Here is a 25,629-nt window from a genome sequence, read left to right as displayed (position 1 = left end):
TTTCTCTGAAAATCTTGATGGTGTGTAAACAGGGGTACGAAGTACCTGCACTGAAGCAGGCACAAAATGATATGCTGGAAATGAGGGGTAAAGACTGCTATCGCAACTCTGCCCACTTTTCCCCATGGGTAAGAGTACACATGCTGTGTGTCAGTACTTGCACTCTTATGTGTGTGGGGGAGCAACCATCAACCTAAGATTTATTGCGGGTGAACCCGGGTTTACACAACAGCAGACAAAGACAGATTATATGGCCTATCTAGTCTGCCCATCTGTGCAACTAATTTAGCTTTACAATTCCCATCACTCCTGCAGAAACCTTCTGTATTTATCCCATTCTTTCTTGAATTCACAAATTGTTCTTGTTTCCCCCACCTCCAATGGGAGGCCATTCCATGGCATCTACTACTCTCTCTATAAAGAAATATTTGCTAAGATTTCCCCTGAGTCTAGGAAATATTTTTTTTTTTAACTACATAAATTGTTCTGATTATTGCCCCCTAAACAGGTCCTATCTATTCTGTGGAAGTTGTAGACATCATAGCATTTTTAATAAGAGAAAGGATATCAATCACAATGTCATGACTGTACAGTCTCTGCTGGTACTTCATCTGGCCTGAAATTTCATTCTGTGGCAACAACTAAATTAGACTTAGAAAACTCTACACCTCATTCTGCTAGATCAATCCCTTACTAATTTGACTATAATAGACTTTGGGCAGATGACAACAAATAAAGTCAATTAAGTAATAAAAGGACTTGAAAAAAAAAGAATAAGAAAAATCTTCATTTACTTATTTTAATGTAGAATTTAACACAAGAATAAACTTGTTGCTGTACATTAAGAGTACATCTATGGTGAAGATTTTTAGAGGGTCCACACTGACTCCTTGGCTAGTTTATGCTTTGCTCTAACAGCATTTGCTCACTGCAGCCATCAAGCTAGTCTAGGGTTAACTAGGAAACAGGTTACATTATAAATATTTCAGAAATTAGCTTCATGCTGGCTACGGTCTCTTAGGGAGAAATATGATTACTGACACATGACTTATAGATATATTTAGGCCAGTGTCCCACAGAGAGTCCCTGGCTTTTCCAGGAACTCAGAGCAATTGGAGGTGTGAAGATGCCTCTGCCATCAGTGATGAGGGTTGTAACGTCTCCTCCAGGAATTCTTAGAAGAGCACTAGGACAACTGTTCAAGGGACCTTCTCACCCTTTGCTTCTGAACAGAGCCTATGGATTTGTGTGTGCTTACACCTACAAGCTGAACTCCGAGCAACTTCTGGCTTGGCAAATGCCCCCTGATCATGGTAAGACTTGTGGTTGACCACACCTATGAGATGAAGCTTTCCACACAGAGTGTATGTGACATCTGTGATTATCCAATGACTTCTAAAGTCTGTAAGCCGCCTATAAAATGTGTTGAGGACCGGTTACTATGCAGAACAGTCACTTAGTGTCCCATCTCCTTGCATATGCATGTTCTAAGCTAGCCAAATAAAATCCTACCCAAGTTAGTCTGTGTATATATTGTCTTATCACTATTCAGACAGGGAAATCTGGTCCAAGGACCTCCGATTGCCCTAAGCAGGCATTACTAATACATTTTTATTCCACATCCAGAAAAACAAACAATTGTGCATTAATAAATCAAAGAATAATCATCACTGTATCTCATAGCAAACCACAAAGCAAGGGGAGTCCAAGAAAGAAAGCCCTGAGCATGGAGTACATAAAGGAAAACTGAATAGAGGGCCTGTTAAAATATTAAATCAGCTGGCAACCCTTCCCCCCCAATTGCTAACTTTTACACAACTCAACACAACACAGGTTCACTTCTTTAAATCTAGGAAAAATCTTAAATGTGATGGCACAAAGAAAATATATTGTACATCACGCAACTTCAAGAAGCACTTACAAGAAAAATAAAGTACGAATGATGTTCCAAGAGCTGAACTTTGTCATATGATAAGAAAATGTTTCCTATGCTCGTGTGGATCTCGAGACATTAGGAAACAACCAAACCCTTTGGCCGACAAAAGTAACTAATTTAATGCAGAAAAACAGTCTCACAATGGAGTCTTGATTTTGTAGGAACACAAAGGTACCCAGCAGTTCTTCTGGCAGGCTCTTCACTAGATCTCTCCAACAAGCCACGGGGGCCTAGAATTTCAGCAGAGTTGACAATTGAGTTCAGGAACTCACCACCTCCTCAAGGAAGAATATGAGCCCTATTAATGGGCGGTGAAGCTTTGGCTGGGCTTCTGAGATCATCAAGCAGATATTTCTTGAAAGTTCCCAATGGAGAACTAATGGGAAACTTAGGAAAATTCAACCCATGCGTTGAGTGAATATTTCACTCAACGCACAATAAAGCTCTGGAATTTGCATGTAAAATCAGCATGTGTGTGTATGTAGCATGTACTCATGCAAATGTAGTTCTCCAAGTTCATGATAGTTCTCCAAGTTCATGATCTTTTGAGCCTGCACAGAAGAAACTTGAGTCAGCCCTATCTGGGTATTAGATATCTAAGACATACCACGCTTCCAAAACTTCCATTCTCTCTCTTTGAGGAGAGGAAAGTCTAAAAACTGCATTCGTGAAAATATCAGAGGGTAAAGTTACCAATGAAGAACACCCTGCTCCCAAAACACCAGAACAGACCAGAGTCCAGAGTACTATCAGGAGCTTCGCTATGGAGGACCTGTTGGAGAGCTCAGCAAATGCTGCCAAAATTGGGCTACAAGAAATCACACTTGCCTCGATAGAACCCCTCTGTATGGAGTAAACCAGAGTACCTTCAGCTCTAGCTTTGGCATTTTCCCTAACGTTGGCCGCGATTCTCAAGGATCCAGCCTCCGCCGAGGAAACCTCCTGTTCCAAACTGACATGACTCTCCACAGTATCTTGCAAGATTCAAGGGAGACCTCTCTTCGGGCAGTGCTGCTCCAAACACGATTCCAGTTAACTCTTGCTGCAGAAACCCTGATCCCTCATCTATCATGGCTATAGGAGAGAGAGGAATTTCTGGCGCACCTGAGCTGAGAGAAACCTCCTCCTGCAGTAGGACCTCACGCTAAAATGGTTCTAAAACCACAGACACCCCAGGTGAATCTTCATGTGGCATGGTGAGAAACTCCACGATTTTTCTCAGCTGATTTAGGGAAGCACCAGGAACTGTCGCAGCTTGCTCTCTCAACTTCCTTTTACATTTGGAATGCAGCAGAAATGAAAAAAAGAAAACTAGCAGGGTAGTATGAGAATCCACACACCATGTTTTCTCAGCCTGCTGCCATCTTGACTTCCCCAAGATACACTTTTAAACTCACGAGTAATGTAACATACTTCAAAATCACACAAAGGAATAGGAAAAGCTGCTAAACAGCGACTTACTAACCTTGATTCCCTTCAGGCTAGACACATGTTTGATAGATCTGTTGGGACGAGAATAATTTGTGATAAAACAAACAGTGCATATACAAATCTTTCTCTCTCTACACATTTATATATATTTAAAAAAAAATACATGATTTAGAATTAGTTCATGACTTTTCACTTGTAACTCAAAGTGAGTTACATTCAAGTACTGTAGGTAATTCCTTGTCTTTAGAAGCCTTATAATCTAAGTTTGTACCTGAGGCAATAGAGAGAAAAGTGATTTGCCCAAGATCACAGTGTCAGCAGGATTTGAAACCTGGCTTCCCCAGTTCACAGCCTGCTACTCTAACCACTAGGCTACTCCGGCAAGTCATTTCACTCTCCAGTGCCCCAGGTACAAATTATTGAGTACCTTTTCATAAGGTTTTGCATGTAAAATCAGCATGTGTGTGTATGTAGCATGTACTCATGCAAATGCTAATTTAGAAATGTCACAAGTACTTGCATGTTTTCATTCTGTGCATACAATTTTACCTGCAGAAAAAGGGGCCGGCTAGGGGTGTCCCGGGGCAGAGTTCAGAAGTTCGTGCGATAGTTGCTCTTTTGTAAGAGATATACACATATACATTACCAAAGTTATTCTTACACTTTTGCACCTGCTAATTGACTCGTGCAAGTGAAATTGCACTTGCCTGTTGTCTGCAGTTTTTTTGGGAGGCCGGTCTGAGTTAATTGCTGGGGATTCACAGTGAAGCGTTAAGAGTGTCCAGGTGAACTGGCAAAGGTATCAGCGAACCGGTGGTTTCTGGAATGCATGCACATATCTTCAAAACAAAAAATGGTATACAAGTATACTTTATTAAATATTTTCCCGGGGGGGGGGGGGGGGGAGAGAGAGATCCGAGATGGCGGCAGGCTGCATATAGCATGTGAGCATCTGCAACTCCGTTTGTGGCTTCCCTTGTTATTTCCTCTATTTTTTTTTTTTTGGATTCATGGGCCGCAAAAGGAAGGCAAGACACAGGGGAGTCTCTGCAGTCCCATCTGCCTTGCCGCCATTGGGGGTCAAAGCATGCCCACATTCTCCGGGGACCCTTGCTGCTGGTAGAAGAGCCGTTGAGATGTAGGGGAGGGGAAGGATTGCCGCTCTCTCCTCTAGGCCCAGCAGCGAGAACTCATCTTTTGGCTCCTGCCATGGCCAAAGCTTCCACATTGTGACGAGGAAAGACACAGACTGGTGATGTCAGGGCGGCTCTTCAGAGTTCAGGAACCGGAGCGGGAAGCTTTGCTGGTGAGAGAGAGCTCAGGGGACCCGAAGGTGCCGCCAGTGGAGGAAGATGACGGAGGCATTTGGGGGCATTTGTCTGTTAATCTGCAGACTCCTGCTTTTCCTACTCAATCAAAGCCTCTAAGCTTCTCTTTGGAAAGACCTGCTGAGTTTACCCCTTGAGGCTAGATGGACTGCAAATAGCAATGCTCTTCTGCGTGCGCAAGTCTTGGTTCTGGTGGATAAGAACCTGGCCTTGGAGAATTGTATGCCCTCAGTAGAAATTCTAATTCTAATGAAAGCTTCTGATTTACAACATTATGAGTAGCAGATAGAAGCTCTCCAGGCGATATTGGTTAAAGATAATGTTTCTTTATCTAATAAAATGAAAAGTATGGAAAATATGATCAGGAGGAAGAACTTGAGATTTATTAACTTTCCTAAACTACCATTGGTGTGGGTAAAGGATATTTCTAAAGATATGTAAAGGAAATTCTCAAAGTTCCTGAGCAATCCCTACAACCTGCTTCGAAGATGTCTTATATTCCTCCTTTAGAGAAAGTAGCTGAAACAGCAGAAGGTTATCAGGCATGGACTCCTACTTCTGACCACCCTTTGGATGTTTCTGCTATGTTAGAGGTTCCAGATGTACTCTGGCTATTAAAGATTTATCTTAGGCATCGTAGAGAACTGTTTTTACAGCATCAAGTCACGATCTTTCCTGAAGTAGCTAAACAGAGACAGAAGAACATGAACAGTTCTTGTTACTACAGCCCAAGGTTTTACAGCTAAAGGCTTTGTTTCTTCTGAAATTCCCATGCAAGTGTTGCGGTTAAATAGAAAGCTAATTAATGCTTCTGTTTTTTGGGAAGCTAATCAGTTATCTTTTTTCCTTAGTGATCTGCATCTTCTCTGCTGTTACAACTTAGCTCTTCCTTACCAATGGATGTTCGCTTTAATATAGCCTCATGAGGTTGCTGCCGTTTCATTATTTACTTATTTCATTCTATGTAAATGCTTGTTGGATTTGAGTATAAATTTCCTTCATATTGTGGGTTGGAATCAGGGTTGTAATCTTTTTTTTTTCCCTTATAATTATATTATTCAGCTCTTTATTTCTATTTCAAGTTCTATCTTGACTGAATGTTGTAATTTGCAAGCATAAATATAAAATTAAAAAAATATATACTGTAACTGCCTCTGCATATAAATCAGAGCTGTTACGAGTACGTTTTGTTTTATGCACCTAAAATACGCATATACTTATAAAATTGGTATAGAAAGCATGCATTTCCTTGTATTGGAGATGTTCACGCATGCTGAAACATAAGTGCATGTTTTCAGAGCAAAAAATGCATGGTATTTTACACACTGAAAGTTAGGCTCTTAAGACTGAATTTTAAAAGCCCGATACGTACATTAATTAGGGGATGCACGAAAATGTTGCCCTCACGCGTGCCGAAGACATTTTAAAAGCTGCCCGGATATGTGCATAAATGCTGCTCGGAATTTTTCAACAATGGGCGGGGAATGGGCATTTCGGGGCATGAAGCTAAGATGTGTGCGTAAACACTTAAGGCGCGCTGAGGCCCCCCTTCCTTATAACTTTACATTTGCTCTAGATGCCATGTAAGTTATAAAATAAATAGACAGATCTGCAGAGTTTTAAGGGTTGGGGATAACTGAGGAGTGAAGGCTATTAAATTATAGGGGTTTGGAGGAACTTTCTTAACTGGGTGAACTGGGGGTGACTGATAAAACTGAAAATGGCGTCAGCATGCACCCCTTTTTAAATCCCCTGATTTTTGGGGCAGAAGTGGCATTTGCATGCACTTGTGCACGCCCACAAAAAATTTGGCAACATGTGCACGAGGCCAGGCTATTTCATAACATGCGCATATACGTGCACAAGTTTTAAAATAATTGCATCCCTTGACACGGATCGACAAACGCGCACACATATGTGCCTGCATGCCAGTTTGAAAGTTAGTCTTAGATCGTATGCCATATTGGAAGAAGGAAATGTGTACAGTACCTGAATGTAATCTGCTTTGAATTGTCACAAAAAGCAGAATATAAATGGAAAAAAACCCAAACATTTTATGTATAGATTGATATCTTTACTTGCAGCATTGTGTTTTTAACTTACGATTCTTCTTTATAATTATCCAGCCCCTCGTCACAAGATTTTGATCTCTCTGTTTTGGAGCTGGGTTGTACTTCCAGAATGGTAGGTCTGACAGGTTCTTTAATAAAGAAACAAGTGAAAATTAAATGCCAATCATGTGTTTATTTTTACAAAGTCTTTCCACAGACGTGTTCAAGGCATGGAACAAAGATAAAAATTAAAAAAATACATAATAAAGCACTAAAATAAATATGTATTCTATAATTATTTATATAAAACAAGATACAAATTAACAGCACAGATATTCATAATTAATATGGTGGTAATAAAATAATCTAAAGACCCAGCTAAAAAAAGTGAATACCAGCCAAGCCCTATGTCTTATAGACTTTCCACGAGAGAAGAGAACCAACCTTCTAACTTATAAGACAGAGAATGAAATATGGACAAAACAGTCAAACATTTAATATTTCCTAATCTTTATTTTGCCTGACTAACACTAGTTAAAAAAAAACAAGCAGAAAAGGAATCACTAAATAATAAAAATAAACCTAGATCAAGTAAGTAAATTTCAAAAAATAAGATTGCAGACATTGGGGCAAGCAGCTCAGGAATATGGTGAGTATGACATTTCTTTTTTAATGAACTTTTCCGTGTACATAAAAAAGGAAAAGAAAATGGTTTCTGAAGGACTTCAATTTCTAGATGTTCACCCATTTTGTAACTGTATTTATCCACTAGGAATAAGTTTCTCATCATAACAGTACCATATGAGTGATGTCATCCTGATGGTGTTGACAACCATCCCACTTTCCAGGAATTTTCTAGTTAACTCTGAGCACGGGTAGTAGTTCCCATGCTCACACAGCCAAGCAGTGTCCCTCAGTTCTGTAATTAAGCTAATAAGCTCAACTCCAGAAAGAGAATAGAAAAGATTTGTGTGATTGATGAACTGCAGTCTTCAGAGAATGGAGAAATTACTTACCTGATAATTTCGTTTTCCTTAGGGTAGACAAGACCAATAGTTATGCTCCCCTGCCAGCAGATGGAGACTGAGTAAGGCTGCAAATCTGACATTACAGCACATATACCCCTGCAGTAACCTCAGCCCTTCAGTATTCTCTTCAAAAGCCAGTGTGGACATATTAATGAAAAGACTATTAAAAATATGATTAAAAACAGATAACCGTAACTGTACTCAACCAACCATAATCACTGAACTCCAGTAAGAATATAGGTACCCTAATCTAAGGACTGGATAAACACTTACCTGTAATCCCTTGGATTCAAGGCCCACTCCATGGGAGAACCCGTGGCACAGTTCTTGGGCAGATGAGGACAGGACGCAGAGTCCATCTGTCTACACTAAGGAAAACAAAATTAACAGGTAAGTAATTTCTCCATTTCCAAGTGTGTAGCCAGATGGACTCTCGATCGGGGCAGGAGGTTCGGTCAACACTGCTCATACAAAGACTGCGTCCTCTTGGGCCTGTACGTCCAGGTGATAAAGCCTGGAAAAGGTGTGCAAGGAGGACCACATCGTCACTCGGCAGATAACAACGGGAGACAGCAGTCTAACTTCTGCCCATGAGACCATCCAAGCCTTAGTGGAATGAGCTCTAATCTGAGAAGGTAATGGCTTTTCCAGGCTCTCGTGACTACCTGCTATGGTAGCCCGCGAAGCTGGTTCACCATGCTTCCTTCCCTTGTGAAGGACAAACAGGTGGTCTTGTCTTTTGGACCTGTTCTGATAATTCCAGATACCGCAGAAGTCTCTTGACATCCAAATGACAGAGAAGACTATATTCCTCCACATCCTTGAGTTTATCTGGGGATGGCAACGAAATGGACTGATTCAAATGAAACTCAGAGATTACTTTGGGCAAGAAAGATGGGACAGTACATAGTTGTAAGGCCCCTGGAGTCATCCGGAGGAACGGCTCCTGGCATGACAACGCCTGCAGTTCAGAGATGCGATTTGCCAAGGATATAGCTACCAGGAACACCGTTTTCAAAGTCAATAAACACATGGAAAGACTGCGCAGTGGCTGAAAGGAAGGACCTGCCAAGAATTCCAGTACTAGACAGATTCCACAATGGATGCAGCAACTGTAAGGGAGGTCGAAGGTGCTTCATTCCTTTCAGAAAATGGGCCACATCAGGATGAGCTGACAGGGAGACCCATTCACCTCATCCCTGAAACAGGAGACAGCAGCTACCTGCACCTTCAAGGAGTTAAGGGCCAAACCTTTATTCAAGCCATCTTGCAAAAATTCCAGAAGAAGAGGGATTTTGACCACTCAGAGGAGGACACCGCACACACCAGGCCTCTCCTGGCCCGCACAAATGCTAGAGACGTGGAGAACTTCTGAGTGTGGAGTAAGGTGACAATTACCACGGCGGAACATCCCCGCTTCATCAGGCGAGCCCTCTCAAGGGCCAGACCATAATAATTGAGTTGGATCCTTGTGAAGGACCGGTCCCAGCTGCAAGAGGTCCCTGTGCGGTAGGAGGCGCAGGGGTTTCTCCACCAGGATTCTCCGCATATCACGGTCACCTGGGCCAATCTGGAGCTACCAACAGGATTAGTCCCATGTGGTGTTCAATTCTGTGAATGACCCTGCCCAGCATGGGCCATGGAGGCAAGGTATATAGCAACTCATTTTCCAGCCAGATCTGAATGAGAGCGTTGATTCCCTGGGACCACAGATCTCTTCTGCGACTGAAGAACCTATGCATTGTGAGATGTGGTCAGCAGGTCGATTGACAGGAGGCCCAAGTGATCTGCTATCAGTTGAAACACTTTGGTCAACAATGCCCACTCTCCTGGATCCAGACTCTCCTTGCTTAGAAAGTCTGCTCTGATGTTGTCTTTTACTGCGATATGGGAGGCTGAGATCATTTGTAGATGTACGTCTGCCCATTCCATAAGGAGGTCTACCTCCTATGACACTTGCTGGCTCTTGGTTGCTCCCTGGCGGTTGATGTAGGCTACCGTCATTGCATTGTCCAACATCACGCGGACCGCTTGACCCTGGAGTCTGTGGCTGAATTGTAAACACGCCAATCTGACTGCCTGGGCTTCCAGAGGGCCTCTTCTTTCATCCAGAGTCCCTGGACTGTCAATTCCTGACAGTGAGCTCCCCAGCCCCGGAGACTCGCATCTGTCATGAGAACCAGCCAATTCGAAGAGGACAGGGACACACCCCTATTCAGATGAGCTTCTTGCAACCTTCACTGAAGGCAAGAAAAGACTCCCATCGGTAAGTGGAGACGAACTGAATAGTTTTGGGACTGTGGATTCCAACATGATAGTAGTGTTGAAGTAGTGTTGAAGTGGGCACATGTGTTCCCTTGCCCACAGCACTACTTCCAGGATTGCCTCCATCAAACTGAGAACTTGGAGATGGCTGCATACTGACGGATATACCGTGTTTACCAACTGGCGAGCTTGAGGCTGCTTTTGGCCAAGTTTACTACCCAAGTGAGTTCCTGTAACAAGGAGATCACCCTGTTGGTAGCCAGGAAGCTCTCTTCTGTGGACTTGGCCCAGATCAGCCAATCGTCCAAGTGTGGGTGCACCAGGATCCCATCTTTTCTCAATACTGCCGCTTCAACTACCATAATCTTGGAAAATGTTCTGGGGCGGTGGCTAGACCAAAGGGCAGTGCCTGAAACTGATAATGGCGACCCAGAGCTGCAAAGCATAGGAAATGTTGGTGTTTTTGTCAGACTGGAATATGTAGGTAGGCCTTGGATAGGTCCAGGAAGGTTAGGAACTCTCCCAACTGTACAGACATTATCACAGAGCTTAAGGTCCCCATGCAAAAATGAGTCACTCACAGGTGACTTTTGACATTGAGGTCCAGTATGGGGGCAAAAGGAACCTTCCTTCTTGGATACGACAAAATAAATGCAATAACGCCCTGTATTTTCCTGGGGCGTAGGTACTGGGATCATAGCCCTCATCCCAGCCTTAGAAGTGTAATCTCCACTGCTTGCTTCTTGTGCTGGGAGTGGCAAGGAGACATCATGAATACGTCCAGAGGAGTGCTGTGGAATTCCAGCACATATCCTTCTCATATGACTTCCAGTACCCATTTGTCTGAAGTAATCTCAACCCACCATTGGTAAAAGACAGACAGACTTCCTATCTCCTTGTCCTGAATGTGGGTCAATAAAATTTCATTGGGGGGTTATGGACGATCCTGCCACTCTCTCTTGGGCTGCCGGGCATAAAAGGAATAAGACCTCCCAAGGGGTCAAGACCTCTGAAATGTCGGATTTCTGTAGGAGAGAAAATGCTGGGAACCCCTGGAACGACCCCTCATAGGTGAGATGTGCTGTAACTGCTTCCTCTTATTTTCTGGTAACCGGGGAACTAGAGATTCGCACCATTTACTGGCCAGCTTTTTCAACTCATACCCGAATAGGGCATCTTTGTAAGATTAGCTTTGGAGGTTGTGTCAACTGACCAATTCCACAGCCATAGCTGCCATCTGGCCACCACTGAGGCCATTCCTCTGGCAGAAGTACAGACGAAATCAGAGTCCGCATCTGCTGAAAAGGCGGCAGTGGGTTCCATAATCACTCTGGAATTCACCTCCAAGTCATGCACCTCCTGAGAAAGAAGCAGACATGAATGGGCCACCAGAGCGCAACAAGAAGCAATCTTTAAGGGCATTGCTATTGCGTCAAAGGCTTGTTTAAGAATAGACTCAATTTGTCTATCACATGCATCTTTAAGGCCACTCCTTCCTCCACTGGGATAGTTGTTTGCTTAGAGATGGCACAGACTAGTGCCTTCACTTTAGGGAAACGCAAATATTCTTTTATCACTGAGTCCAGAGGGTATAGAACTTCCAATGCCCGGCCCCCTTTAAAACTTGCTTCTGGGGCATCCCATTCCAGATCAATCAAATCCTAGATGGCATCCATCACTGGAAAAGTAGCAAGAGGCTTTCCGGAGGGAAATCAGAATGGGATTCTTCTTTGGTTCAGTCATAGAATCCACCCCAGGAACTCCCAGCATCTTCAGGGTCTGGGAAACCAGGGCTGGCAATTCGTCTCTATGAAAGAACCATATCGTGGTCTGATAGAGTTCCAACCAAGGGGGAATTTTCCCATATTCCAAGGAATCTGGGTCTTCTTTTTCGTCCGTGCCATCCGGGTCCCTACCAGGAATACCCTTGGTAAGGCGAGGCATGCCTTGGAGTCTGCCGGTCAGAATGGGAGAGGGAGGGGTCACTGGCTGAGGTTCCGTCCAGACAGAGGCAGGGGACAGCAGGCTGTGCCTGTACAAAGGCTTGTAGCCCCTAGAAAAACTCCACCCAAGACAAGGCAGCCTGGTCCATGCCTAGTCCAGGAAGCACTGGGGTGAGTCCAGCTGAATTTCCCTCTCCCACAGATGACCCAGTCAAGGGGATACTCAGATCTGGCATACTTCCAGTTAAGGCTGTGACCAACCCATCATCCGAATGGTAGAAGCCTGGCTTAGTGAAGTCCAACTCTCCTTGGGCTTCCTCACAGTGCCGATATAAGTTGGAGTCCAGCTCAGACCATGAGGCTTTAATATGACAAGCAGTGCAGAGAGCAAGGCGCTTAGGTATCTTGGTTGCCAGCGTCATTGTCAGTAGTAGCTACGCGTTCAATTGGCTCGCGCTTAAAAATTTTTTGAACACAAATTTCGAGTGTCTAGATGGGAGTGCGGCGAGACGCACGCACAGCCCTTCCTGAATCGCACGCTTTTCAAGTTGTGCACATAGGGACGCACCTGATGTTATGCACACAGCACATGTGCACAGCCAATGTACTACATGCACTAACGTCCTATGGAGGACAATATGGCATGCACAGAAACGCACCCAAGATGGCGCCATGGCGGCCTTCCATGCGGTGTGCTAATCAAGCCTACATCGGGGCCTAGCCCACCGGGGGCTGCTCAACCCACTTGGAAGCCCAATTCCTCTTACCCCATCAGAAGCAGGAACGACGTCCGTACGGTGCGCACAGCACGGAGACCGGTGGGAGTCCTACTCCCTCTACTCATCTCTGAATCGGAAGGTAAATCTTCTTCTCTCTTTTTTTTTTAAACTTACCTAGGGGCTCAGCGCTTACTGGCTGAGTACAGAGACTGTCTCCGGTTGCAGAGGGAGAGGGCTTTGACAGTCACTGCTGCACTTGGTTTCTTGCACCCGCTGCCTTTCAGCTGCCTAAGCAGCAAAGTCCACACCGAGAACCAGCTACCGGATCAAGGCAAACCTCTGAGGGATCTCGAAAATCACCTCAGGAATTCTCAACTGGGAGAGAGACCTTTAGGTATCACCATAGGAGAGCAGGGCTCAATTTTCTCCAATTTAGAATGTAGAATTTCTCCTTCCAAAAAAATACAACAATCCCCATAAGGGGAGGTACGTTCACCATCTGCTGGAGATGGAGAATACTGGAAGGCTGAGGTCACTGCAGGAGTATATGTACTGTGACGTCAGCTTTGCAGCCTTACTCTGTCTCCATCTGCTGGCAGAGAGGCATAACCATTGGTCCTGAGTCCATCTGGCTACACGCTAGGAAACACCTGTTACAGGTAAGACTTTGCTTTCTCTGAAGGCCATTAGTTCACATCATGGTCATATATATGGGACTCTCTACTTAATGGGAGTCTTCAACAAAAATGCGAAATCAATTATTCTGCTAACAGAGCGGAACAATCATTTTTAAATAGGACGACAACCCTACTAAAATAAAAGGCCCACCAGAAAGGCCATGAAGGATGAAGACCCAAATCTTCAGTCATATTGGAAGTGATTGTTTAAGCAATAATGCCATGTGAATGTGAATTGCAACGCTACATCTTCCTTGTACAGAGGTTGATCATAGATGGGCTACCAAAGCAGCCGTGACCCTAACATGCCCAATTCAAAATTGCTTGAGTTATGTAAAAGCTATGCAATCTGCTATCCAATTAGCATTCTCTTTAACAGAGCAATCCCAGGATTGTTGAGGCAATAAAACAAAACTTCAAAATAGGATTGGCAAGTTCCTGAATGAAAAGTCCATAAACAGTTATTAGCTGGGTAGACTTGGGAAAGCCAGTACTTATCCATGGGAGTGAGATAGATGAAATAGATCAACTATTGGGGATCTGACAGGTACTTATGACCTGGATTGGCCACTGTTGTAGACAGTGCTCAATGGACCCAACATAGCCCTTTTCTGAACCACCTCCACTCTGACAATATCCTTCCAGAGGTAAGGCTTGCAGAATTGAACACAATACTCCAGGTGAGTTCTCATGAACAATCTGTACAGCAATACAATCACCTCTTCTTTTCTACTAGTTATATATCTCCCTATGCACTCTGGCAGCCCTCTGGTTCTGGCCACCACCCTCTTGTGCTGTTTCTCTATTTTGAAACCATTGGATATAATCAACCTGAGGTCACTGTCCTGCTTCGTGGACTTTAGTGTCTCCCCTCATAAGGGGGCAGATTTTATAAATCTGCGCACATGCGTACTTTTGTTCGCGCACCAGGCGCAAACAAGAGTACGCGGGATTTTAATAGATACGCGCGCAGCCGCGCATATCCATTAAAATCCAGGGTTGGCGCGCGCAAGGCTGCGCCGAGCCGCGCAGCCTGCCTCCGTTCCCTCCGAAATCGGAGCGGCCTCGGAGGAAACTTTCCTTCCACCCCCGCCAACACCTTCTCTTCCCCTAACTAACCCACCCCCCGGCCCTATCTAAACCCCCCCCCCCCCCCGCTGGAAGCAGGCGTAACTTTGCGCGCGCCGGGCCGGCTGCCGCGCTCCATGTTCCGTCCAGGGGCTGGTCCGGAGGCCGCGGCCACGCCCCCGGGCCGAAACCACGCCTGTGGCGCCGCCCCCGAAACGGCACGTCACTCCCAGCATGCCCCTCCATGCAAGCCCCGGGACTTAGGCTCGGCGCACGCAGGGGGGGGTTTGGGGTAGGTTTTCGGGGGGTACGGGCGTATCTTACGCGCGTACCCCTTTGAAAATCTACCCCAAGGTGTATTGTTCCTTTGGATTTCTGAGGGAAAAATGCCTAACTCTGCATCTTTTAGTATTGAAAAGTAGATCCCAAGCAGTCGACCACTCTTCAGACTTACTTAAATCAGGCTTGTGTGATATGAATCTGAAATATCTTGCCACAGAAGTATAATACCTCCAGACCAACCAACCCGTCTGTCTTATCAAATAGGAGTACAGAGTGGGGTTTATATGTAGAGAGGGTGTCTGTCCACCCTTTCTACATATATCCAAGTAGAGAGGGTGGACAGACACTGCCATCAACTCTTTCAGGAAATCCAGATACTTCAGACAGCCAAGAAAGGGTGCCCTGAGCTCTCCCTGAACCTGCAACTCAGTGGGAACGATCTTTGCTATTACCTGAACAAAATCAAAAAGAGGTCTTCAGGGAATTTCTGCTTATGCTTCAGAGATTTCAAAGAAATTCCTGGAAAGCACAGGAAAATGTTGGCACCATCAGGATGACGTCACCTTACATGTTTGCTCATCTTCAAAGAAAGTGAGCAAACTTGAAGAGTGACAATTTGCAAGTAACTTAAAATACGGAAGGCCAACAATTTAGAAATTAACACACACAATCCAAACTAATGCTAATATGATTGCTGTTATACTCAACCCACGGCTGAGCAGCAATGTGTGGCTCTTAAGACTCTTAATGGCTTTTTTGTCCCACAGGTATTTAAAGTAGCATTAAAAAAAAAACAAAAACAAAAACCCAAACATTTGAATATTCTCTTTTCTTGGCTCACTGGATGTTGGAAGATTGCGTTCCACAGATTTATCATATGTAGGACCATTATTCACGCCACTGTTCAACTGTTGATTGAAATATTTTCCATATATTTGACAACAAAATTACAGTTCTGTTTCCACCTACCATGGTCATGTGACAGTTGACGTCGAAGTAAAGGGACTGGAGAAGTGGGACTGGGAGGAACTGTTGTAATCGCAGGTGCTTGAGAGACCGACGTGGAAATGACAGCCGAAGCGGGAATGTGTGCAATCTCGTGGTCAATGCTAGGGCTAGCTGGCTCATCTGTGAAAGAGGAAATAAGCAATCTGTTACGTTGATAAAAAGCTAAGATCAGAACAAAAACAAAACAAAGCTGGAGCAGTGTTACAATATTAGAAGTCTTAAGAATTTAGATGTCCTAGTTAAGGTTAAGAGATCACTGTGAACTTTATTTTATGCCTGTTGCAGTGCAGAGGGGCTGAGTGTATAAGAAGTGTGCAAGCAGAAGCTGATCGCGCTCTAGGACACTAACTCATTCATGATGTAAAACACTCAGGTCATTCCATTTACAAACCATCTTACAGCAACAAAATAGGACAAAGTCCATCGAAATCTTCATGCAGCATTCTAGCAACCGTCCTGATTAGAGAAAACTGGAGCCTCAGTAAATTGTAATCATTTAAATGAGACACTTTCGAGACCACTTCAGTCCCTTCCTTCACATGACCTTAAATCAGGGTTGGAAAATCTGTCAAAATTTTTAGGAGACAGGGGAAAAATATTTCCACAACGTTTCAAAGCATTTACTTTGATCCTTTTGTTTATTGCTGCGTTTTGCTTCACCATCCCATTTTCTCCCTCCAGTCTTTTATTTATTTATTTATTTAAAATTTTTATATACCGGCATTCATGTTGCAAACACATCATGCCGGTTTACATATAACAGGGGTGTACAGTGAACAATTCAATAACCTATTTGTGTAGAAGGAAGCAGTTACAAATAACCTCTTTCCACCTCGCCCAGCCTTTCAAACTGCCAGCCTCTCTCTCTCCCCTTCCTTCGTGCCAAGCCTGGGCCAGCCAAGGCAGTGCCTTCTCCACTCAGGCCTCAGCTGATCATTGCTCCTCTTCTGGACGGCTGTGACAGCTTCTCTCAGGCCCAAAGGTGCACCAGCTGCCTAGTTTTAGGTTTTTGGGCAACCTGCCACCTGTGATTTTTTTTAAATTTCCTCACAGTTATCTGTAAGACTACAGGAACGAGTTCATTGAATACACATCATGACACCAAATTTTTATGGCTGCTTTTATAAGCAGAGAACTGGGAAGAAAAAAAAAATCAGCACATAGAGAAAGAGCAGACAATCAGGTTAACAAAAAACGTCAGTTTCATTCGTTTCCTTTGTGTGTGATTACACACTAAAAGGTTTGCTTATTAATACTAATCTGAAGATGCTGCCACGCTTCCTATTTTGTTTTTGCAAAAGACCACTCCTAGCAAACGCAAATTATTAGCTGCTCCAGAAGTCTATTTTAATATCTGCATTAAAAACAAACTCCTTAAGCTGCACTGGAATACATGCAGTAAATGCCATTTTGATTTTAACACCAGGAAAGTGTGTTAAAATACAGTACAGAACATTTCTTAAAAAATGGCTAAATCTAAGCATCTTGCGAAACACACACTTGCAGTTACAGAGGGAAAGTTAATGGCACCACTTACCTACCAGTTAAATCTGCCACTAATTGCTCATACAAGCCATGGCAGTCCATACATATCCAACACCTCCCTGGTTCTACAGCCACAAGGGTCATCATGCATTTCCCAGATGTGCCTACGCATCTCCACACTTTTTGGTACAGTGGCTGAAAAATGTTTTTCCAAGGCACAAGCCGCAGAAAAATATCCACACTACAAACATCAGACTCTATTGAGAAAAAAATTATATATTTGTACCACTCTGCAAAGGCACAGAGGGAAGAACGAGCGAGAGAGCGCGCATCCTAATGCAGCTGATGTTTGCATACTTTCTAGGTACTGTGAATTTAATATGCAAAGCTTCTCAAAAGCCTATTGAAATTTGTGAACACTCACAAACAGAGCCTTATTCTCTGCTTGGTGCAGTCATAATTGTAGGAGCTGCATGGGGCCTTCAAACAGTCAGTAACAGCTCTGTTTAAAACAGACTGAGCTGACCATCACTTGCACCATCAAATTCTTGCGATGCCTAAAGTTTGAAGGCCAGTGTTGATTTCCTCCCTCCCCCAAATCACAGGTCAGTGATTGCAGATATAGGGACTGGTACTCTGCAGTACCATATTCTTTAAAATGATAAAAACTTATGACAAATAAATAAAAGGTTGGTCTGTTTTATTCAGTGGTTATTAATCCAATGGCAAAATCTCCAGCAGAGTAGTTACTGTTCAAAATGGAAAAAATCCTTCTAAAATATCTAAATTACTGAGGTATAATTTCATCAGAGCGGAAGATTTTTAAATACATTATTACAATGGTAAATACTTCAAAAAGCTTTAAAGGTTGTTATAGTCACCTCTTAAGAACACGACAGTACATGTACCCTAATGCAACCTAACCTTGTAAAATGGGTCTCTTTCCTGGGCCTTAACAAGTCTTTAGAAAAAAGAAACACTCAAAATAATATCATCTGCTCTACTGGATGTGCGTGATTTTAAACTGATACTTTTTACACTCTCTTCTGTGGATTGGGAGTGCTTAGCCTGTAATTATTCTTGTTGCAGAGATGTCAGCCCTGGTACAATTGTCTTTTGTAATCTGTAACAACTCTTTGCTATAAATAAATCCACTCAGACTACTTAAAGCTGCCGTTACTGTGAATACAGATGCTGCTGCGTGATCTTCCATTGTACATCACACTCTTCTGTGTGTATCACTCACTGAAATGTCAAAAACAAAAAAAATCAATAATTTGAGTAGGTTTGGTCATACCACAAGTGCCAAGGAATCCCAGATGGCCCAGATACTCAATATACTGTGCTTAATGCTTTTACTTAATCAAAGACCCTGACTGATCATACAGTGTTGCCATAAGCACCCAGGGTACAGCGTATCAGAACATGGAAACTTCAATAGTCCTGCAAGTCTCTTAGCTCGGCACATACAAAAAGTTTCTAAATTGATTCCCAAATTCAGGATTATTTTACCAGCATTACTGATAGAAACCGAGAAGATCTTCACCTGAAACAGATATAGGTTCTATTAGAGCAGGATTCATAATGGAGCATATACGGTGTCATATACAGGAGGTATATGACATTAAAGAGCTTCTTTCAGTAAAATTATTCCAAGCTCCCAGTTTGGAAATTCCACCTTTTGGTCAATCATGTGTGCTCGTTCAAACCCCGAGAAAGGCAAGAAAAACCTAACTGAATGCCAGTCAATTATGCTCTTCAGATGAGGCACACTTTCCAATCATACGGGTGATTAAAAAAATATCTCGACACTGGCAGTCCCAAATTAGAATTGCACCAATTCTGAATACTAACAATTAGCATATTATTCACTGTCATTTAAAAAGAAGGAATTGCTGATGGGGCTAGAGAGGTCTTGGTCTACAGCAGGGGTCGGGAACCTTTTTGGCTGAGAGAGCCATGAACGCCACATATTTTAAAATGTAATTCCGTGAGAGCCATACTAACTACAACCCCCCACCCTCCTGACTCCCCCAAGACCTACCAAATTCATTTACTACAACCCCCTACTCTCCTGACGCCCCCAAGACCTGCCAAATTAATTTACTACAACCCCCCATCCTCCTAAACCCCCCCCCCAAGACCTGCCAAAAGTCCCTGGTGATCCAGTGGGGGTCCAGGGCTCACAGACAAATCTTTAATAAAAAAGTAAAAATCTAACAAAAACCCCCACCCTCCTGATGCCCCCCAAGACCTCCAAAATTGATTTACTACAACCCCCACCCTCCTGACCCCCCCCAAGACCTGCCAAAAGTCCCTGGTGGTCCAGCGGGGGTCCGGGAGCAATCTCCTGGACTTGGGCTGTTGGCTGCCAGTAGTCAAAATGGCTCCGATGGCCCTTTGCCCTCACTATGTCACAGGGGTTGACCAATGGCGGCGGTAGCCCCTGTGACATAGTAAGGGCAAAGGGCCGTCGATGCCATTTTTGATTACTGGCAGCCGACGGCCCTTTGCCCTCACTATGTCACAGGGGCTACCGCCGCCATTGGTCAACCCCTGTGACACAGTGAGGGCAAAGGGCCATCGGAGCCATTTTGACTACTGGCAGCCGACAGCCCAAGTCCAGGAGATCGCTCTCGGACTGCTCCTGGACCCCCACTGGACCACCAGGGACTTTTGGCAGGTCTTGGGGGGTCAGGAGGGTGGGGGTTGTAGTAAATTAATTTTGGAGGTCTTGGGGGGCGTCAGGAGGGTGGGGGATTTTGTTAGATTTTTACTTTTTTATTAAAGATTTGTCTGCGAGCCAGATGCAGCCATCAAAAGAGCCATATCTGGCTCCCGAGCCATAGGTTCCTGACCCCTGGTCTACAGTATATACCATAATGTAAGGACTTGGTGCAGGCCTTCTTCTTCCTATTTACCTTTTCCTATTACTTATAGGCAGAATGACCCTATAGCTCCATATCTATGGAAACAAGCTGAGCCACTGGTTTTAATCCACTGCATACAGGGAATGTAGTCCTGCTGTTTGTAGAGAAATTCAATAGGGAAATAAGAACTACATGTCCCTGCATGCACTGGGGTTAAAACCAGGACTGGCTCAACTAGTTCCCCTGGACATAGCTACCCTGCTTATGGATGGATCCCTTCTTTTGCCTAGTGATCAAAATATAAAAAGGGGCTTGTTCTAACTTCTGATAAACCTTGTAGTAAATCCAATTTAAGCTAAATATATAGCCTGGATTCAAGAAAATGAATAAAGATCCTCAAGCTTGAAGTACCAGAGAGATTTAAAAGTGTATAATTATTGAAATAGTTTTTAAAAAGTCCAAAATGATGAGCCATTAATGACAAGCACCTGCGCAATAGAGATGGAGCATGGTTAATGTGATCAGAACTATCTAACTAGCCCATTGGACCGACTGAACAAATTTATGAACATGTGTCAGTATTTAATCAGAATAAAGCTCATTTGCTTTACTCTAGCAGTAAAACATTACAGGTTGTTTAGTATCACTTGATTTTACTTATGCAATTCCTTCTGAATGATAGATATTTGGCCAGCTTTTTATTTATGGATGCAACTGTGAAATAACTTTCACTCCATTGTTAATGTACTACAATCTGAACTATAGTGTACAAAGATTAAAGTGCATAACCAATGTGAATGGCAAGTCTTAAGTCACTTATCAGTGCACTGAGGCAATACTGAAAGCAGCATGTTTACTATCCCATAATTTCCTACCATGTGTATTTCGTTCATGGCAAAGCAAATACTGGAGAAATTTTTCAAACACTGAACATTTTGTATAAATATACAGTATACAGTTGTGCTCATAGGTTTACATACCCCTGGCAGAATTTGTAAGATGTGTAGAATTTTAAGAAAATATGAGTGATCAAACAAATGGAGAAGTTACTTACCTGATAATTTCGTTTTCCTTAGTGTAGACAGATGGACTTAGGACCAGTGGGTTATGTGCTCTTCTGCTAGCAGATGGGAGATGGGAGTCAGATTTCAAAGCTGACAACACCCTAGATATACCCCTGCAGTGACCTCAGCTCTTCAGTATTCTCTTCGAAAAGCCATTGTGGATATATATTTGCTTAACTAACTTGATTAAAATTGATTAACTTGATTCAACTGATTTCAAAAACTGGAGACTGCCAGTGCACTCAACCAATTAACGCCAACTCTGGACAAACTGCGGATGTCTTGACTACAGGTAGGCAACAGCTTACCCGTATTTGCTTAATCTCAAGGTTCGCTTCCCGAGGTTCTCCTTCTGTGGGGCAGCTGTGGGCGGGATGCTGAGTCCATCTGTCTACACTAAGGAAAATGAAATTATCAGGTAAGTAATTTCTCCATTTCCTAGCATGTTGCCTGATGGACTCAGGACCAGTGGGATGTACAAATGCTACTCCCGGACAGGGCGGGAGGCTGCCCGTGGCCCACTTAGTATTGCTCCTGCGAAGGCTGCGCCTTCTCAGGCTTGAACATCCAGGTGATAGAACCTGGAGAAGGTGTGTAGGGAGGACCACGTCACTGCCCGACAGATCTCGGCAGGCGACAACAGCTTGGTTTCTGCCCAAGATACTGCCTGGGCCCTAGTAGAATGAGCCTTAACCTGTAGGGGTAAGGGCTTTCCTGCCTCTATGTAGGCCCACTTGATTACTTCCTTGATCCAGCGGGTTATGGTCACCCGCGAGGTTGCTTCTCCTTGATTCTTCCCACTGTGGAGAACGAACAAGCGATCCATTTTGTGCACCGGTTCCGATCTTTCCAGGTATTGCACCAGGAGTCTGCAGATATTTAGATGGCGAAGAAGGCGTGAGTTTTCCGAGTCCTTTTGTTCATCCGGAGATGGTAGGGAGATGGCTCGGAAACCACTTTCGGTAGGAAGGAGGGGATGGTGCGCAGCTTTATGGTTCCAGGAGTGAACCTAAGGAACGGTTTCCGACAGGACAGTGCCTGTAGTTCGGAGATGGGACGCACTGAACATATTGCCACCAGGAATACAGTCTTCAATGTTAAGAGGCATAGTGACAGACTGCGCGTTGGTCTGAAGGAAGCCCCCGCTAGGAAGTCTAATACCAGATTGAGGTTCCGTAGGGGCACCGGCTACTTTAGGGATGGCCGAAGTTGCATAACCCCTTTTAGGAACCGGGTCAAGTCCGGATGAGCTGATAGACGGATTCCGTTAACTTCGGCTCTGAAGCAGGAGAGGGCTGCCACTTGGACCTTGAGGGAGTTGAGTGACAACCCCTTCTTCATACCGTCCTGTAGGAACTCCAGAAGCATGGGGATCTTGGCCGTCCGTGGGAGTATCCCACGGTCCTTGCACCAGGCTTCGAATATTCTCCAGATCCATATGTATGCCAGAGATGTTGAGAACTTGCGCCTGTGGAGCAGGTGTCAATCTCGGCCTTCAAGTAACCACGCTTCTTCAGGCGAGTCCTCCCAAGGGCCAGACCCATAAGAGAGAATCGAGATGGATCTTCGTGAAGAATCGGGCCCTGCTGGAGAAGGTCCCTGTGTGGAGGAAGACACAGAGGGCTCCCCGCAAGGAGTCTTTGCATGTTTGCGTACCATGGGCGTCTTGGCCAATCTGGGGCCACTAGTAGGACTAGTCCCTTGTGGTGTTCTATCTTGCGGATGATCTTGCCCAGGGGGAAGGCGGCATACAGTAAGTCTTCCTCTGGCTAGGCCTGGACGAGAGCGTCAATCCCTTGGGAGTGTGTCTCTTGTCTGCGGCTGAAGAACCTGGGGACTTGGGCACTGAGAGATGTGGCCAGTAGGTCAATGGCTGGGAGGCCCCAGCAATTTACTATCAGTTGGAAGGCTATGGTCGGCAGCGTCCATTCCCCCCGGGTCCAGGCTCTCTCTCTCTGCTGAGGAACTCTGCTGAGATGTTGCAGCGTGGAGCTAAAGTTAAATTCTAAAAACCTGCTCACATTCCAACTATTAAGGTATCCCTTTCCTTCCCCTTTCTCCCTCCCCTTTTTCCTTCCTTTTCCCTCCTCCCCCCCCATGTAACTTGTCCCACAGTCACTAAATTTCCTAATTAATCTCTATCCCTTACCTGCTTTGTAGTTCCATTTCACAATAAATTGTGCGCCTAGGTTCTACTTCTTTCATATGATGTTCAAATTTAAGACATTTTTTATTGTACCTTTGTGATCACCTACCTGTACAGTAACTGCATAATTTGCATTTTACAGATTTGAGAATCTTCCGGTCCTCCTGTCGCAGCTTGATGCGAAACACGGCCGTGTCGGGGTCCTTTGCATTCAAACAACTGCTTACCGTGTATTTAATTTCGTGCACTTGATGTGCATATGTAAAATAAAAGTAATCTCCTCGATGTTAAACTGTTATTGTCCAGTATACTTTATATCGCACATTTTGTTGTGATTTATCTGTGTGTGTATGTTTTTCACTCCGCCCTCCTCTTGTGGTATTGCCCATTTTTTTATTTTTCCCAGGAATTTATCCATGTTTATTATAACACTCAAACATGACTTTTTTCCACTGATTATCTCCCATTTTCGTTCATTATAATAAACACAGATAAATGAAAAAAGCCGAAAACAAATGTCCCTAGAGGACAACATTGCTTTGCCGTCAACTTTTGTTTGCTTCTTCATAAGTCCTCCACTGTTCTGGATAGATAACAAAAGATCCCATCCAATCAAACATGCAGACTCCATCCTCCACCATGCTTTACTGCCAGGCTTCATAATAATCTAGAGAGCTACGAATCTAAACTATCACCCTTCTAGATCTATGTGGCCTTGCTGGAGAGTATCCAACACTGCCAACACTGTTATTTCCTGGGGAGCTATAGCCTGCAGGGACTGCTCTGGCTATCCCATGACTTGCAGAAATGGTAGGCTGCTTCCTTTCTCCACCCTTTGTTTTCTCTTTTTCCCCTTGCCTCTGGCTCTTGAGAGAGCAAAGAGTGGTATATTAGCAATAGTGCAACCTCCCAAACCTATTTCTGCTACTGTTTTAGACTATTACAGTAGAAAGGGCCATTAGATCCATCCAGTCTGTCCATTCCTACCCCTGCTGCAATGCCACAGACTCCAGGAACTGAGGATTGCATGGGATGTGTATACGAAAAAGTGGCTAATGTCTTGTGAATGCAGTCTCTTCATGGAGAGGACAGCTGTGAGTGAAAGATGCAGAATAAAGCCTGTGTAGCTGACAAGTTTTTTTCCACTCTGGACACAGGCTGGTCTTGCATGGCAATAGTTCATCATGCTCTGCAGCTTACTAAGACATTGACAGTTTATTGGGAATGAACTTTTTTTTTTTTTTACTCTGCATGGGAACACTAGCATTTTCTCTACTGATTCCTTTGGAACTAAAGTGAATATGTTTTTGAGAGTACATAAAGAAGGTGGTATGGAGATTAACGGTGGTCAGGCATTTCTGGCTTCTTGCCTTTAAATTGTGCTGATATCATGAACAAGACCCAGCCTTGCTCACTGTGGCTTTCCTGTCTCTGCTTCATTGATCATCCCTATTTTTTTTTTTTTAAGGAGGGTCAACTTTAGCAAAAAGCCTTCAGTGTGAGAGCCACATTAACAGCTATACAAAAACACATTGATTACTACCCCTTAATTATGGAATTTTACAGAATGACTTGCAAAACTAAAACTGTCTTCTTGTACAATAAAACAATACAGGAATCTATATGGAGACCAGCAGTCAGCAGGACCTTTAAACTGCCAGTTTTCTGCCGCCCACCGGCTCCAGACCGACAAACTCCTCTCACCCTTTCTCCTGCCCCACTGACTTTTTGTTTGAGGTCTGATCACAGCAACACATTGTTAGCATGGGTAGATTTGGGACAGAGTCAGTGCATACTCAGCTTCCAAGCGGGAAGTAGGGTCTGGGAGCAAAGCATGCACAGACTCAGTCCTCAACGTGTTCATGGGAGGGAGGGAGGGAGGGGTAGGAGGAAAATGAAAGGATTCTTGGTTGTAGAAGGAAAGGAGAGAGAGTTTTGTTTAATTTTTTAAAAGTTGGCAATCCTACTCTGTACACATTCTCTGTTTTAAATAAAATAAATCGGAATATTAACAATTAGTGAGGAAGCCGCACTTAGGGTTGACAGGTGTCACCACTGGCTCGTAGGCCTTGCAATGAAGAACACTACCAGAGCAACTTTGCATATTCAGTAAGGAAAAATGAGGCTCATGCATAAAAACATGAGGAGTAATGCGTCCATTTTCACCCTAGTTCGTCTCCTGTATGGTGTCTGATCCAGCTTTGAATGGCAAACATTTTTGTTTACATGCCGTTTCTGGCCTTAAAATGGGTAAACTGATTCCTTATGAGTCATTGGTTCCTAAGAAGCTTACACTCTAAAGGGAAAAGGAATTTAATTCATCTTGAG

At 43.9% G+C, this 25,629-nt stretch overlaps 1 protein-coding gene across 4 annotated transcripts in view; it reads right to left on the bottom strand.

The window, feature by feature from the left end:
• The window catches only part of ARHGAP21 (Rho GTPase activating protein 21), a 450,388-nt gene that overhangs the window by 51,052 nt on the left and 373,707 nt on the right, over nt 1–25,629 (bottom strand). For all 4 annotated transcript variants that reach the window (XM_029588677.1, XM_029588676.1, XM_029588679.1 and 1 more), the window contains 3 exons: nt 15,698–15,856; nt 6,799–6,895; nt 3,402–3,438 (listed from right to left, as the gene is read on the bottom strand). In XM_029588677.1, the coding sequence (XP_029444537.1) occupies nt 3,402–3,438; nt 6,799–6,895; nt 15,698–15,856 (293 nt within the window). The remainder of the gene's footprint in view (nt 1–3,401; nt 3,439–6,798; nt 6,896–15,697; nt 15,857–25,629) is intronic.

The sequence above is a fragment of the Rhinatrema bivittatum genome, chromosome 2 (genome assembly GCF_901001135.1).
Source record: "Rhinatrema bivittatum chromosome 2, aRhiBiv1.1, whole genome shotgun sequence".
NCBI classification, from domain to species: domain Eukaryota; kingdom Metazoa; phylum Chordata; class Amphibia; order Gymnophiona; family Rhinatrematidae; genus Rhinatrema; species Rhinatrema bivittatum.
Note: the sequence above shows the minus strand (reverse complement) of the source record. Positions and strands in the feature narration are given on the sequence as shown.